Raw genomic sequence first — 16,725 nt, 5'->3', positions numbered from 1 at the left:
CTACCTAACATGTATTTTTTATTTTTTTGTGTTGAATTGACATCGAAAGTCGAAGAAGACCGTAAACTTCTACTTTCAAGATACATTGACAATCATGCTAGAACTTTAAATAATTCTACATATTGATTCATTGTAGTCTCAACTATCAAGATGGTCCGTAGAAGGTGTTGTTCATTCGATTAGTATTTAGCATCAACAATCCACAAAGGCTAACCACCTACTCACTTTTTTGTTTTCTGTTTTTCTTTAAAACTACATACAAGGGGTCAAGGACAATTAATTTGTCCACAACCCAAACATAGCATTGTCCTATGACCGTTCATTTTCTCATCCTATGAGTTTCTCACACGTTCTATGCAGTTTGAATTTTAGAATTCAAACTGCATAAAAATTTCATAAAATCTCCAAGAACACGTCAAAATATTTCGGATTATAAAATCAGCATAGGGTGCGCAAGAACCTCATAAAATGGAAAAAGTAACGACCTTGTCTTATTTGGATTTCACAAAAGCCCAAAAGACTATTTAGCTAATGAATCTCTCATATGTGGGGACATGGAATCTATATGGTTATTTCTTTTTTCATCCTACTTTCTTCTTATGTGTCCTTTAAGTTTTGAATTTGTAATCCCAACCGCGTAAATATTCTCAAAAATCTTTTTATTTTTATTTTATAATCTTAATAGAGAACACAAGAAAGGAGTATATCGAAAAAAGAAATAGCCAATTCATATTCCATGTTGCATAATATAAGCTAGCAGTGGCAGCGTACCTAGAAGACCACAAAGATGATGGTTGCTGTCTTGTTGGCACAATTGTATGACAAATTTTATGGTACATCCAATATATTTGAGTGTACTAGTACACCCATTCTTTAAATTAATGGTTAATGAGTTGATTTTTGAAGAAAAATATTATTTTCTATCATTTCTATTTATAATAACTAAATCTTATTCATCAAAAGTGTCAACGAAATAATTTTTTTTTTTTTGAATTTTTAGCACTCATAATTGAGAACATTGATTATATTTTACGATAATATGTAAAAAAATTACTATGATTCTTATAAACAATGAAATGATATTTTTTCTTATGAAATAGTGTTCTATAAAATATAAATATTGACAAATAGTTATTTATTTCATAAAAAATGATCGTTAATTTATAAAATTACGAAAAAAGGGTACCGGTACACCTCATTTTGTGAATGTACCGTAGAAGTTCCCAATTTTTCAAATTAGGTATAACGGTACTATGTGGCAAAACTCTCTCTGAAGAAATTTACACCGCTTCATTCTCAAAAACTAAATTCGGATTCATAACTTCTGGCCAAATTAAAAGAGATCTCTTAAGTATTTCATTCAAACACATAATCATTATTGTTTATTACTATTATCATACACTAAAAGTGTTCAACAGGATGTGTTTTTTTTTACTTTCTTTCATATTTTGTGAAAAAAAATTGCTTTGAAGTTACCAGTTTGGTTAAAGCAAATTATGAAGATGTGTTCATTGATAGAAAGGAAAGGGAAACAGAAAAAGATTAACAACAATAATAGTACATGTCAAACACATAATGTAACTTCATTTTCATTAAAAAAAATCAAAAATACAAAACAAACTTTTCTTTTATCAAAAGGAAAAAAAGACAAAAAAAAACTACAAACTGGTGATAAGAAACACTTTTTTTTTTTGCATGTTACAAAACACTTTTGTAAATGTTTTAGTTTCCACTTTACACTTTTATTGGAGATAAGAAAAGGTTGTAGGTGCTGATTATACCACGGCACCAATGCATGTCAAAGGTGACTCTCGTATATTTTGTGTAAGAGATATAGAAAATTTGAATAAAATTAAGATGCATGATTCTTTATTTATTTTCTTTTTGTATTGTCCTTTGCATGCCAACTTGTTAGTTTTATTTTCTTTTTGAAAATTTCAATGATGAAATCTAATAATTTGTAGTACTTGCAACATTTTAGCAAATTTAAATGAAAATGATAATTCTGAGTCCATATTGTAAATATTGCTTAGAGTTTATACTTCTAATTTGATTTCAGCTGCTCTGTTAATTGTGAAGTTCAACTGATTCCAGCAGTGATTGTTCTTCATTTTTCATTTCTCTAAATACGATTACATTATGTAGTTTTATTTTCTCACTTGCTTTCCATAATATATTCTTGTCCTTCAGAGACAGGGGGAACACTACGCATTAGACCTCCCTATAGCTAGATGGTCTAAGATCTGTAATTTTGTAAGATTTTCTCAGCCTGCAAAATTTTCATAAATTAAAACTGATAATCTGTGACACTTCTTGCAACATATAAGCAAATTCAAATGAAAGTGATAAGTAATGTTCATATAATAATTATCTTGTAAATCAAGGAGGGAAATTGCTCTTTAGGCTGCCGAACGCGTACGGTAATTAACTATTGTTTAGCACACTTTTTAAATCGGTTAAAAGATACCTTAACCATTTTAAAAAGTGTCGAATGAACCTAATTACTAGATGTACTCTCCAGTTTTGTTTTCATTTGTTTTTGGAGAGTGAGTGATTATTATAATTAAACAAAGGTGATTATTATTAATAATAATTAATTAATAATCCATAGCACACTTTTAAAAAGGTGATTATTATGAATGGATAGTTAGTTGTTAATCAGACCAAAATTGTATGACAGAGAAAGACAGAGTAAAGTATTGTTGAACGAACGATCAAGTTCATAATGAGTTTGATAACATAGGGTTTTTATGGTTTAAACTTGGTAGTATAATGCTCACTCCATGCAATGTTGTTTATGAGTGTGTGATGAGCAATTCGGCGATGAATCATATTGCATTCATGTAAACAGCATTCTGTGTCTAGAATGTTTTGTCCAAACACCAAAAGCAGCCTAGAAGACAGTGATTCCACATGCATATATAAAATTGATTGACATACTCAAAGTTAATGACATCATTATTAAAAAGGAAAGTAGTTAGATACATAGCCAACATAGACTGAGTTCAACATAACAATCTATTAGAAGGAAAAACATCAAAAATTCATCCAACTCCTAATCATTTTTTCTTAATATCTTCTCAACTCAATTAATTTTGCATCAAGATTCTAACTTCCTATCAAAATAATGCCCTAATATTAAGATACATTTCACCTAGCTGCTGGTATGCCACATCGGAAGCTATACCGTCCATTTCGTTTATCTGCGTTATTGCCACTTCCCTATATATCCATGGGCTCCATTTCCTCTAGCTGCTCTCTTGCCATTTTGCAATCCATATCCATCAAGCGAAGATGGTGGATCAACTTGTGATATTCATCAAGATTGGTGTGGGAGACACCAAAATCCTTCATCTGAGTCAATATATATAACTCGAGAGCACCATCAAATTTCTCTAGCTCGCAATATCCAACAATGAGTGTATGGTACAGCAAAGTAATGATTAACTTACAATCCTGCTTTTTGGCTTCTTCCAAGATCTTCCTGACATGTAGCATGCCTTTTGAATGTGTCAAACCAAACATAAGAGGATTACAAATGTAAAAACCCATACTTTCCAATAGCATCACCATCTCCAAAACCTGTCCGACTTCCCCAGCATTAACATAGGCAGTAATAATTATACTGATATCGTATATTGAAGGCTCCGAAAACATGTGTAAAGAGCATGAGTTTAAACAATTTTTCCCGGTCGTCCACTTCCTCAGGGATATCATTCAACATCTTGAAAGCCAAATGTACAGTTTCTTTTTTTAAACATAGCATTTTGATCATATTAAGTGGTAACAACATTCTTAACTTCAGCGGCCAATTTGGGTTTGTTTAGCGTCTCTCATTTGCAGCCAGAAAGAGAGCATAGGCTTCTTTAATCATATTTCTTTTAAAAAAGCAATATAAAATGTCACCAAGTATCTCGCCGTCATCAGGAAGGATGGTTTCTGGATGAAGCAGCATCTTTTGACACATAGAAGCGGCTTGGTGGATCATATCAGTGGTACACTTTGTGGTCAAAAAAAGCTTGCAGCGTATGGATATATGTATCTTGATTCGGCACGCATTGAAATGCCTCAAATTTATGAAAAACTTCGAGTCCGGTCTTTCCTTGGCACAACATCAATCCAAAGGAGTGTAGGAGTTGATTGAGAATCCTGGTGCTAAGAAGGTCAGTCTGATAGTGGCCAATATGCTTAAGCAATTCCCACAGAAAAAATATGTCGTTCTTCCTTAGATGAATATTATCATCAGTGGAACCAGCGGCATATTTCTGAAACAAGGGATTCCAGAACAGGGGTAGTGATGAGGTCCTTGTTATTCTTCCAAACCAACTTTATAAAGTTGATAAGATTATGAGGTTGAACCTTTGGGGCTTCAACAAATTTAGTTTGACAAGAGGTTTCAATAACTTTAAGTGCAAAGTGTTGTTGATGTTGTAGAGTGGTGAATTGAATGGAATTAAGATCTGAATAAATTTGGTGGCCACGCTCATTAGGAGCAGCGTTACTAAGAAGAAGAAGAAGAAGAAGATCTTAATGATGCAATTCCTGCCATGTCTTGCAAACGCCATCATAAAGTGGTGAGTGAGACTACGGAGGTGGCATTTAGGGTGGGATGGGAAAAGATTTTCCCACCATGGGAAAGTTGATTTCTAATCCTTTAATCAAATGAAGAGCATAGTTTTATCATAGTCTCTCACCACTAAATTTTTTCACACTATCTCCCACACCCTTTTCTCCTCCATCCCCACTCACCCACCACGAGCAAACCACCACCAAGTCCATGTGTCCAAATTCCCAACTCTTTCAATCTCTCTTATGAGATCAAGTTATGGAGCTTCAAAATACGGGAATTGAAACAATTCCATGATAGTTGTATTCAAACTATGGAGCTCAAAGGTAACAAAAAAAAAAAAAAAAAAACTGTGGAGCTTAAAGAAAGAAAGAAAGAAAATGAATGATGCACTTTCAGATGATATGGGAATTTAAATTTAATTGAGATAATTTCAAAATTTAAACAATTCCATGGTTGTTGTATCCAAGCTGTGGAGCTTAAATTTTTTCTTTAGAAAAGTATGGTGGGACGGTGCTTGCAGTTAGCTGTGAATTTAAAATATTTAATGTTTGTAGTTAAATATACGTGTAGCCGATAATGTATGAAGGGCTCCTTTAATGTGAAAAATACACAACTAGGTGTTGTTGGGACGATGGGGGATCAACATGGAGTACCAATTTTTCAGATCTGGTGATTGAAGATGATAGAAAAAAATATGGTATAGAGAGACTATGATAAAAGTGTGTTCTTTATTTAATCCAATGACTAAAATCAACTTGCCCATGGTGGAAAAATATTTCCCCTTCCCACCCTAATGTTTAAGTCACGTGTAAAATCCAACTAAATCTAGTAGGTGGATTTGTTTGGTTTTTTTTTTTTTTTTTTTTTTCAAATAAAAAATCTACTATATTTTTTTAATTGATAACGCTGGTCTGAAAATGTAATTTTGCTGTCACAGCGCCAAGGTTTTTTGAGTTTTTGCAACTCTGATTGCGGGTGCATCAGCCGCAATTGTATGCAGTTTCAAAGATTATGACTTAATTGCATCCACGACTGTGACTACAATTTAAGACTGCTTTTATGCTTGGTATACCATGGGCAAACTCTGTTGCTTATCAAGTCTGTCTGAGGCTTCTCTTCATGTAAAAGAGGGCTGGAATAGTAGAGTAATTGAAATAGAGAAGATTCGGAAGTTAAGACGGTTTTAAAGGGAGGTCAAAATGACTGATTAAAATAGAGAAGATTCCTTTCTGTTTTATTATGGATTTCTTATCTGTTCTTGCACAGTCTCTTGCAACGGATATCTTCTTCATATAAGCATGCAGTGGAAAGGGACCTCCTTCGTTACCTTCTTAAAAAAATTCTCTGTAGAGTACTGTTAGTTGGCATGGATCAGAGCTCCAATTTGGATGCAATAGCCAATGACCAAGAGATGTCAAATCTCAATTGCTGCTTTGTGCAGGAGAATCTACGTCTCTCTGAACATATTTTCAGTCAATGCGAAGTTCTTATCTTTTTTCTGTTTCTCTAGACAGTCTATCTCTAGGATTTTGGATGTTGCTAGAAATTAGGATTTTGGATGTTGCAGTATTGTTTATTTGAATATTAATGAGAGATACATCTACCTCTTTCTAAAGGACCCAGAATTCCAAATTAACTAAATTTTAGTAGGCTTTATCATGTTATGTGGTAGGTAGTTTGATTAGAACCCAGTTCTGGAAATTGAAATCTGTTCTTAATTTAGTTAAGAATGACTTTCTAATAGACTTAATTATTTATTTTACTTAAGATTTTTCCTTGTTGTAATGTTTTTTTTTTTTCCTTTATATGACTTCACAGTTTTCTTTAACTGCTACTGTCACATCTTCAAAAATATTTTCAGCCATGCCGTGCAAATTTCCCAGGTTCATCCTAGATGTACAATGTCCTTTTCCCTTTCTGTTTTATTTCAATTTAATATAAATTTTCAACTCATTTTAGAACTGTTGTGTGTTATGAAAATAAAAAACAGTTGGAAATTCGTTAATGTTAATTGCATAGCTTGAACTGTATGTTGACTTCATCAACAATGCTGAGTTCGAGAAAAGATTGCTTTCACATGCCTCTCATCAGTCATCACCAACCGACATTTTGGAGCTAATTTGCTGTTAGCATTCATAATCATCATAAACAGTTCATTGTTTATCTTCTGATGATTGAACTTCAAATACTGCAGGCTATGATGGTCAGAGGTTTTAAAGGAGATGTTAACATACAAAAGTGATAATTAGTGTCAGAATCATCTTTTGGGACGACATATATTATATGTCTGTGAATGGGATATGCCACACTTGGAAACAGTAAGAGCATTTTGCGTTGTATATGTTTGTATTTAATTATGTCGCTGCTTATAGTTATAAGACAGGAATATTCTTTGGGGACAAAGTTTACATGTTGAGTAACCTTGTAGGTTTTTACGCAGATTCTCGACATTGATTTGGATCAAAAGGCTGCTTGGGAACATTTTCCACGAGAAGTATCCAAATTCACTATTTCAAAGTTGAAAGCAGATGTTTGGATTATTTGCTTTCATTAACGTAGAAAGTTTATTACAAGTATCTACATCTTTTTGATGGGCATCATCACCTAGAGGAGTTGTTCATATTCATCTTCGTGACGAGTAGAGATAAAGGATATTGATGCATGGAAAGGTTGTTGCAGTCACGAGTGTGTGCTCTATTTAAACTCTTGTAACATTGCAATGCAAATAGAAGTCCTGAAAGCCAATTTCGTTAATATGCACACCTGAATTATTCTTCAAGTTTATGGACCAGTAAACCAATACCTTGTATATTTGGTGTAAATAATGTGTGTGATTCCCTCGTTCTACACATTGGATCCATGCAATTTTTTTACGATGCCGCAAAAGAAACAAAAAAAACGGACAAGGATTTGAAGACTAGAAACCTTTAAAATTAGTTTCATTAGAAATCAGTTTACCAGTTTGTTCTTCAAAGGATGTTTTTGGAGATCCGGTTTCAAAACATATACGTTGGGTAACCGCAAAAGTGAGTCATATAATAACCATGTAACACCATGTATAATTTTTTTTTCTTCTCAAAAAATGGTGTCACTATATTTTTTTTAAAACGTTTTTTTTAAGTCAAAAAACGTAATTACTATCCATTTTTAAGTTATATTATTTTTTGGCAGTTTTTGATTGGGTGTGGTTCCAACTATTTATATTATATGGACTATGAGTAAAGAAAAAATTGCTGTCACATGACATATCTAACAATCAAGACATAATTTTGTTTTTCACATACAAATTTTGTTTTTACATGACATATACCAATTATCAAAATCAACACACTATTTCTCTATCTTGTAGTTTAGTTTTAGCTGATACTACGCAAAAAGATTCATATCCAATTATCCATTGTCTACACTAAAGGATAATGTTAAAAGGGAATGCATGAATTTTTTATAGTTGGATTTTTTTTTATTATTTATGTTATATCCTTAAATAAATTTGCTTTTCAAATCATTATACTACTAATATTATTGGAAAAAATAAGAATCTTTATTATATGTTAAAATCTATAACTATTAATAAAGGAAAAACAAACATATTTTTGGTGTAGCCTATTTTTGTTCCTAAAATGACCTTTACGGTTACTCTTTTGTTAGTTCAAATCCTTACATAGTTATCAACAAATGAGTAATTATCTCCCGTAAAAAAAAGGAGTAACTATTTCTAATATTTTGGTTACATTCTAGCCCTCTAGAAACAATAACCGCAAGATAATTTTAGTTTCTACGGGTGCCTTTATGAAAGTGGACAACAATTGCATTACATCTTTCCTTTTATTTCTCTTTTCTCTTTCATTTTAATTATTTTTTATGGTTCTTACCTTCAAGTATCTTTTCTTTTATCATTTTAATTATTTTTTATGGTTCTTGTCTTCAAGTATCTTTTCTTTTATATTTCTTTCATATATTGCATGTTGGCTTTTGTCAAATCTTTTAACATTGATCCTATTTATATTAATTGTTCAAGTTTGTTAAAAAACCTCACATGATGTATGGCAAGAGGAAAGGATGTCCTTTAAAGAATGTCTTATTTGGTTTAAACTTTCAATTTGTTCATGCAGAAAATGATAGATGTAGTTGTGCATTCTATCGGACGCGATGGTGCCCGACTCCATCTCACGCTTTCAATTTGCTATTTTTTACGTAATGAAAAGGACTTCCATCAGTTACCAACCACAAATGCCTTGCACTTTGGGAAGAATTTTTTTTTTTTGGTACAATGGCACTTTGGAAATTTTAATTGATAATCATAAAGTTAAGTTCTGCTACGGTTATTGGGTAAGAAAAATGTAAAACTAATAGTACTTCAAATATACTTCTATGAATTTTATTGCCACTATAAATTTGGTGTGTGCAATATCTAATTATACTTGCAGAATTTCAGCTATTTTTCTCTATTGTACATCATTAATTTTTAAATCAGATTATACACTTTTATGATTGTACACTAGAAAACATTACTGTTTCATTAGGAGATTCCTTGATCGTTGAATTGGATGCAACAATAATAAATTATGTCCATTCTCACTTAAGGAATTAACATTGTTATGATTGTAAATTGTAAAAGATGAAACTACTCATGTCATTTTCTTTCTAATGCATCTTAAGCACTTATCTTTCAAGATACTGATATCGTATTTTTTGTGTATAATTGTCTGTTCAGTTTATTCTTTCTCATTATTTTGCTTGGTTATTGGTTTGTTATGTTCATCTTTCCCTTTACTTTTTATTTTTTGTTTATTGTGTTTTTTGGTTCTTCACAGGAAAAGTTAAGTTGGTTGTGGACGAGGGTGCCACAAAACTCGGGTATCTATTTGGTTTTCTAATTGATTATGGACTTTTTTTTCCTATTATTTTGTCATTGTTGTTGCATTTCTCATTCATTTATTAGTTTAGATCCAATTCACCATAGATGGTTTAATGTATGTTTTGTGGTGACTTTGTTCAAAGCATATATACATTAAAGTGAAGACTCAATAACAAACACGCATAATAGGAATATGGTAAAGATGTCACTGTGATGCTTCTCTTTTCTGATTTTATTAGTTTTATTCATATATTTCTACTTCTATTAGATAATTTATGCTTCAGTTTTCGAATACAATTTTATGGGCATCTCAAATATGAACCTTTCAAGAATAGTCTAAAGGTTCCTTCAAAAAAAAAATGGTCTAAAGGTGGACCTTTATTTTATTTTATTTTTGGTATAAAACTGAATCTTATCTCTATATACAAAAAAAAGGGATAGATTGATTTGGTCTTGTCTAACTAGAGAAGTATTATATAGATTCTTAAAACTATATAGCAAGTAGAAAGTTTTTTTTTTTTTTTCTTTATTAAATACAGCAAGCAGAAAGTTTTGTGTATATGTATATGCTTCGAAGTTTTATCAAAATTCTTGAGATTTTTTGTTGAGCAGATCAGATTGTAAATTTAACTATACAATTTGATAAATCAATTAGAAAAAGCAATTCTATTAGTTTTATCAAATTGTAAATCTAATCATACAATTTGATAAAGCAATTAGAAAAAGTGATTCTATTAGTTTTATCAAATTGTAAATTTAACTATACAACTTGATAAAACTCATAGATAAAAGGAAATATAGGCAACTCGAAGCATTTCACTCATTGGAGCCTTTCAAGCTCCGTATTCAACCCCAAATCGTTTCTAAACATCACCTTAAGATTACCTTAACACCCGAACACTAATTTTCACATAATCCACCTAGTTACAACACTATAATAAAAAATCCAAACTGAACATAGAACCGAATAACTGAATTATTCTTGAACAAACTTAATTAGAATCAAATGTTTTTATATGAAGAAAAAAAATGTTGCTAAAAACTTCACTGAATAATTGATGAATCGAGAAAATGCTTGGGTGTATGGTCGTGTAGCTAAGCAACCGAACAACGATTTGTGAGATAGGTTAATATATAGGACAATTGTACCGTCATGTGTGGCCATGAGAGAGAGAGAGAGAGAGAGAGAGAGAGAGAGAGAGATTTGAATCCTAGGATAGGAAAGGAGGGTACGCGAATGAAAAAAGGGAAGTGGTGATTGTATGCAGGGGCTCTTGCCTTTTATTTCTCAAAGATTTCTAAAACAAGAATATCACTTATCCCCAATTTAATTAACATTCAACTTGCTATGTTACATTGACTTTTTCAATCAAAAATATCACAAATTATGAATAAGTGATATGACTAATGTGTAAATATTCTTTCACTATTTTTGAAATGTCTTTGTCATTTTCAAGACTTGGATGTGTAAATACTCTTTCACTATGTTTGCCTTAGATTTTCCTAATTTTATATTTTGGGACATACTCAAATGGCTCGAGAAATAATATACAACATATGTGTACTGGTTTCTGTAAATTGTGTTAGCGCTGAGAATGATTTATGTCTTCATCAATCCCACCCCCATAAATGTCTCTCATGTTTTATGCATATTCATCCTCCATAGATAGATGAGGATGCATCACAAAACAAAGTATATATTAAGTAACACCATGTTAAAGAAGTGCATGAATTACATATCTTACATATTTTTAACAAGTTTGGTCATTCTCTTTTTGTTCAAGCTTGATAATTCTTTTAATTCTAAGATATATCAAGAAAAACTAAACCAACTTTTGATGTTGAAAAACATATTATTTATAAGTTACATGTGTTAGCGCAATAGAAAGAGCGGACAGATGGGCACGGGAGTGCTCGTCTGGACGCTAGTATTGATAAAGGAAAAATATAATCTGTTATTATTATTTAAAAATCACAAACATATATACATAATATTAATCAAAATCAAAATTTAATAAAAAAACATTGTTTATAGTTGACATGCGTTAACGCAGTAAAAAAAAGTGAACATACAAAGACACATGCACGTAAATAATATATTATTATAATTTTTATGAAAGAATATTATTAATTTTTTTTAGGGGATTATTAAAATTTATTGAAAAAATTCCTTAAAAAAAATATGTTTACTCTTTCAAAAAAAAAAAATTATGGAAAAACTATTTTTTGGTAAGTAAATAAAAAGGATCTCTCAATTTTATTTTATAGTTTATATAATAAATAGGCTTAATTGCACTTTTGGTCCCCTATCTTTTCAAAAGTTGCAATTTTGGCCCTAACTAATTAAAATACAAAACAACCCACTATGTATTGGATCTTTGACTTTTGACTTGGTCTTCGCTGATGTGGCAATTTAAAATAAATAAATATTTTTTAAAAAATAAAAAAAGATTTTTTTATTTTTTAATTAAAAAATAAACTTTTTTAAATAATTAAAAAATAAAAAATTATTTTAATTAAAAAAAAAAAAAAAAATACACGTGTGCGTTGACCGAGTCAAAATTGACTTTGGAGGCCAAAACTGCCAAATATCCAATACATAAGGGACTGTTTTATATTTTAATTAGTTAGAGGTCAAAATTGCAACTTTTTAAAAAATAAAGGACCAAAAGTGCAATTAAACCTAATAAATACACCGTGCCACAACGTCTCAAATACTCTCGCTCTCAAACTTGGATTCATTTTCTTCTTTCTTTTCTTCAATGGCACTGAACGAAAAATCCAAAACCAATTCGGAAACCCTAATTCCATCTTCAACCAACACAATCACCAGAGCAAGACCTTCAGCCACCGACGAATTCGGCCGATCAACTGCAAAAATCGCGGTGGCGCAGCTATGTGAAGCCACCGGTTTCCACGCCGTCAAAGATTCAGCTCTCGAATCCTTCTCCGATATCGTAATCCGTTACTTAATCGATTTCAGCAAAACTGCGAAATTCTACTCCAACCTCGCCGGAAGATCACAATGCACCGTATTCGATTTGTTACGAGCTTGGGAAGATTTACAAGCGCCTCTAGGGTTTTCGAACGGTATGAAGGAAATTATGAATTACGCTGAATCTATGCCTGAAACTCCGTTTGCTCAACCCATTCCTAATTTTCCGGTGATTCGTGAACGGAAAATTATTCCGAGTTTCATACAAATGGGTGAAACTCCACCGGGGAAGCATATTCCGGCGTGGTTGCCGGCTTTACCTGATCCTCATACTTACATTCATACGCCGGTTTGGGATGAAAGAGTTTCTGATCCGCGTGAGGATAAGGTTGAACAAGCTAGACAGCGTAGAAAGGCTGAGAGATCGTTGTTGAATTTGCAGAAGCGCTTGTTGCTTTGTAATGGTAACCGGAATCGAAACGAATCCACTGAAACAACAACTACAGGAAGTGATCCTGATGAAGATGTTGCTCCAGCTGTTTTGCCGGTGAAGCTACCGATTGTTGATGGAGACCGAGTTTCGGTGTTGGAGGCATTCGCACCTGCAATTGAGAAGCTAGGGGGTGGTGGTGTTTTATGTGATGATGATGATGAGATTGACGGAGAAAAGACTGTTATTCCCGCTGCTACTGCAAGACCTACTGTGCATTTCAAGTTCAAATCTGGGAAGAAGTTTATTGGAGAGTCTTTGGATGATAGAAATAAGAAGAGGGATGCTTTGCACACTATATTTTTGGTTGGTAGAGAAGATGAAAGAGATGATAAGAAAAGGAGGGCTGAGTATATTCTTAGACAGTCTATGGAGAATCGACAAGAACTCACTCTTTTGTAGGTTCTGAGGCTGAAGTTACGGGCTTTCCGATGTTCTGGTGAGGATTTTGTGACTGACATGTAGAATTCATAGTAGTGACTATATTTTAGAGCTGTTAAATTTGATTCCTTTTTTGCTGGTAAAACTCTATTTGGTGGCGTACATATTTTTAAAGATAGAGGTCTTTGGTTATTGTAATATTTGTGAACTAACAGCTTGATAGCATCTGTGTCCAGTAAAAGTGTATATACACCCTTGTTGATTATGGAAATGTAGCCTAGTGATTTTTGTGAGATCATATACCTGATACAAGCTGCTATTGCCATTTATTTTTATTGTCCTTTCAAGCAAGGTTTTATGCAACCGTGTTGTCAAATTACTTCCGTGGCATATTCATATGCCAATCGTCGTAGGCTGCAATGCCTATCATATCCGCCATTTATATTTATATGGTGAGTTTATGGATGACTGCCATAATTCACAAGCTGCCATTGACAATACTAGTGTGCAACTGTAATTTTGCGGTCATGGTGCCAAGGTGTTTCGAGTCTTTGCAACTGCAGTTGCGGCTAGATCTGCCACATTTGTCTGCAGTTTCAACGAACATGACATAATTGCATCTGGGACTGCGACTACAATTTAAAACTTTGCTTTCCTGCTTGGTATATCATGGACAAGTTTTGTTGCTTGTCAAGTCTGTCTGAGGCTTTTCTTCATGGAAGAGAGGTCTGGAATAGTAAAACAGTTACACTGACAATCCACTACTTTGCCAGTGCCACATCACCCCAACTTTGTATGGTTATTTTTAAACTGACAGTGTGTCATGGAAAAATGGTGGCCTCATTGGATGCTAGTGTATAACTATTTTACGCCGACAGTCTGGCCATTTTAAACTCTTGATTTGTTATTTTGATGAACTGTGAAACAAGTGAGCTTTGAGTGCAAAATTGATTGTGGGGCCCAGAATAATACTAGGTTGCAATATCGATCCCACTGATTTTATGCCCTCTGTGATTCTACTTTAGTCCACCATTACTAGGCCGAAATCACCGATCTCCACTGATTTTATGAATTTCCCCAGTGATTATACTTTGATCCATCAGATTGTAATCCTAGGTGTACATGGGATTAAAAACTTGTGTGAAATTTGTACGACTGCGGATAGGTAATGGTAAATATGCAATTTTGACAATCTACCCATGTGGTAGAAAATTGTTTTGGTTAGTGGGAATGGGATAAAAGAGGTGGGGAGAGGGCCAAAGGGGAAAGGTAATTGAATTTTGGGTGAGGTTTGGGAAGTAGAAAGCAAGCCTCTCAAAGTTATAGCAATGTCTGTACATTTTCCTTTCTGCTTTCATTATAGATTTCTTATCTGTTCTTGAACAGTCTCTTACCCCGAGACTGATATCTTCTTCATATAAGCAAGCAGTGGAAAAGGGATCTTTGCTATTTTTCTTCAATAGAAGGGCATTTTTTTTTTCATTGTTTGCCCTCCTTCCTAGTCTTAAAATTATTTCTCTGTAGAGATTTCTATATGAAGCACGGATACGGACACGGACACTGACACGCCGACACAGCTAATAATTTGAAAAAATCATATAATTTAGTGTAATTACAAGTGTCGGTGTCGGACACGACACGTGTCCGACACCGAGACACGCCTGATCCGAGGTGTGTCCGTGCTTCATAGTTTCTATCTCTACTTCTACAAACTTCAGTATATGTTTCTTTCCCGATCAGCAGGAGTGATCATGAAACCAATACTGTTAGTTGGCATGGATCAGAGCTCAAATTTGGATGCAATAGCCAATGACCAACAGATCCCAATTGCTGCTTGTGCAGGTGAATCTATGTCTAAGTCTATCTCTGAACATATTTCCAATCAGAGCAAAGTTTTGACCTTTTTTCTTTTTTCTCTAGAGGTCAAAAACACTGAGTTCCATCCGAATAATACATGAACCAGTGCTATTGTATTTCCTTTCATAAGTTGTGTGTGTTTTTAACTATGTTTGTGGGATGCCATTAACTGACCTACAGTGTATAAATTTTTTATCCTGTTAATTAATTTTGATGACTCCTCAAAATTAAGATACATTATGTGTTCACGGCTTCTATCTGTCAAGGTTATTCTTATTCAAGAAACTATTTGAAGATATTGATTATTTTTTTTGGGTCTATGACTTGATTTAGGCCTGGTCGGCACCAAATTGACCGGCTCAGTTCTACGGTGAGCTAAAGGTTTGGATCAGAAAGAAAGAAGGGAAGTTATACTTAGCTGAAAGTTCTCTAGTTCCATGTTACACATATGGAGCTGCCTCAGATAAGCACCTTAAAAAAAGCGTACAATCAAAATTGAAAAGCCCAAAATGGTCAACACAAATACATTTATACAAGCACAAGAAAGAAATCTGTTTGCCTCAACATGCATTGAAGCACCTTGCTGGAATTGAGTGTGACTCAATCTGATAGGTGAGGGAGAAATGATCACAATCGTGGAAGAACGACTTTGTTGCTGCCTAATGGTGTAGCTGAACAGTTTAATGCTGTTCCAGGCCGGTGATAAACTTAAGAGCAAATACTTCAGTGCCCCAAACACAATGGAGTCACCTTAGTGAAGTCAGAGTGAGTACTCTTATAGGAAATTGTTTACCCTAAAAAGGCTTCCTGAGAAGACTGTAGAGAAGCATAGAACTGACAGTGATCAGGAATGATTTTCCTTTTTGTTTATGGAGAACCAAGCTACTCTCAAACAACATATGGGAAGGTTGACAGAAAGCTTTATCACTTCCTTGAGCTAACTTTCCTCTTGGAGAATTACATACAGATCCATATATTGTGTTTGCAATACTAATGCTATGTTTGGTTCCATGTTCAGATCCCTCATACGTGTGTTTAGGATCTTGTAATGTGATTTGATGGTAAAGAATGATGTTTGGCTTTTCACAAAGATGAATTGATTTTGGACTTGTATGCCCGTTAACCTGAAGCTTTAACTACTAGCTTCTGTGGTCAGACAAAATCAATTCTCAACTATATACATAGTAGAGTTGGAGATTACTTTCTGTTCATTCATCTCAAAAAGTATTGGTGGAATATTGTTTTGTGATATAATTCTAATATTATTTTTTCGATTAGATTCAGTTTTTATAATAGAATTCTTATAGGCCTAAACCATTTTTTTTTCTTTTTATTTTTTTGGTTTAACCTTCCAATTTCTTGGGGAATGAGGACCTTAGTAATCCGGAGTTTGGCCGGGGTAAGTAAAACATGACCAAGAATGATTTCACCCAAAAATTTAAATCAGGTTCTTTTGAACAATCTTTCCTTTGGTATATAACAGTAAGCAAGAAAATGAGTTGGAGGCTCAATAACCATGAAATTCCAAAAGCAAATTTCAAAATTGAAACTGAAATCAAAGCTCCCAAGTCCTAATCAGCACAATATCAAAAAGGATTTTGTCCATTGGAAATGATGATGATGGAAGAAGGTTT

At 33.2% G+C, this 16,725-nt stretch overlaps 1 protein-coding gene across 1 annotated transcript; it reads left to right on the top strand.

Annotated features, from left to right (window-relative positions):
- The first annotated feature begins 12,151 nt into the window (after positions 1–12,151).
- On the top strand, positions 12,152–16,405 carry LOC25485118 (transcription initiation factor TFIID subunit 8). The gene is made up of 2 exons (XM_013614276.3): positions 12,152–13,292; positions 15,425–16,405. The coding sequence occupies exon 1, from the start codon at positions 12,191–12,193 to the stop codon at positions 13,253–13,255; it is 1,065 nt and encodes a 354-aa protein (XP_013469730.1). The 5' UTR covers positions 12,152–12,190; the 3' UTR covers positions 13,256–13,292; positions 15,425–16,405.
- Positions 16,406–16,725: the final 320 nt, after the last annotated feature.

This window comes from Medicago truncatula, chromosome 1, assembly GCF_003473485.1.
Source record: "Medicago truncatula cultivar Jemalong A17 chromosome 1, MtrunA17r5.0-ANR, whole genome shotgun sequence".
In the NCBI taxonomy this organism is placed as follows: Eukaryota; Viridiplantae; Streptophyta; class Magnoliopsida; order Fabales; family Fabaceae; genus Medicago; species Medicago truncatula.
Note: the sequence above shows the minus strand (reverse complement) of the source record. Positions and strands in the feature narration are given on the sequence as shown.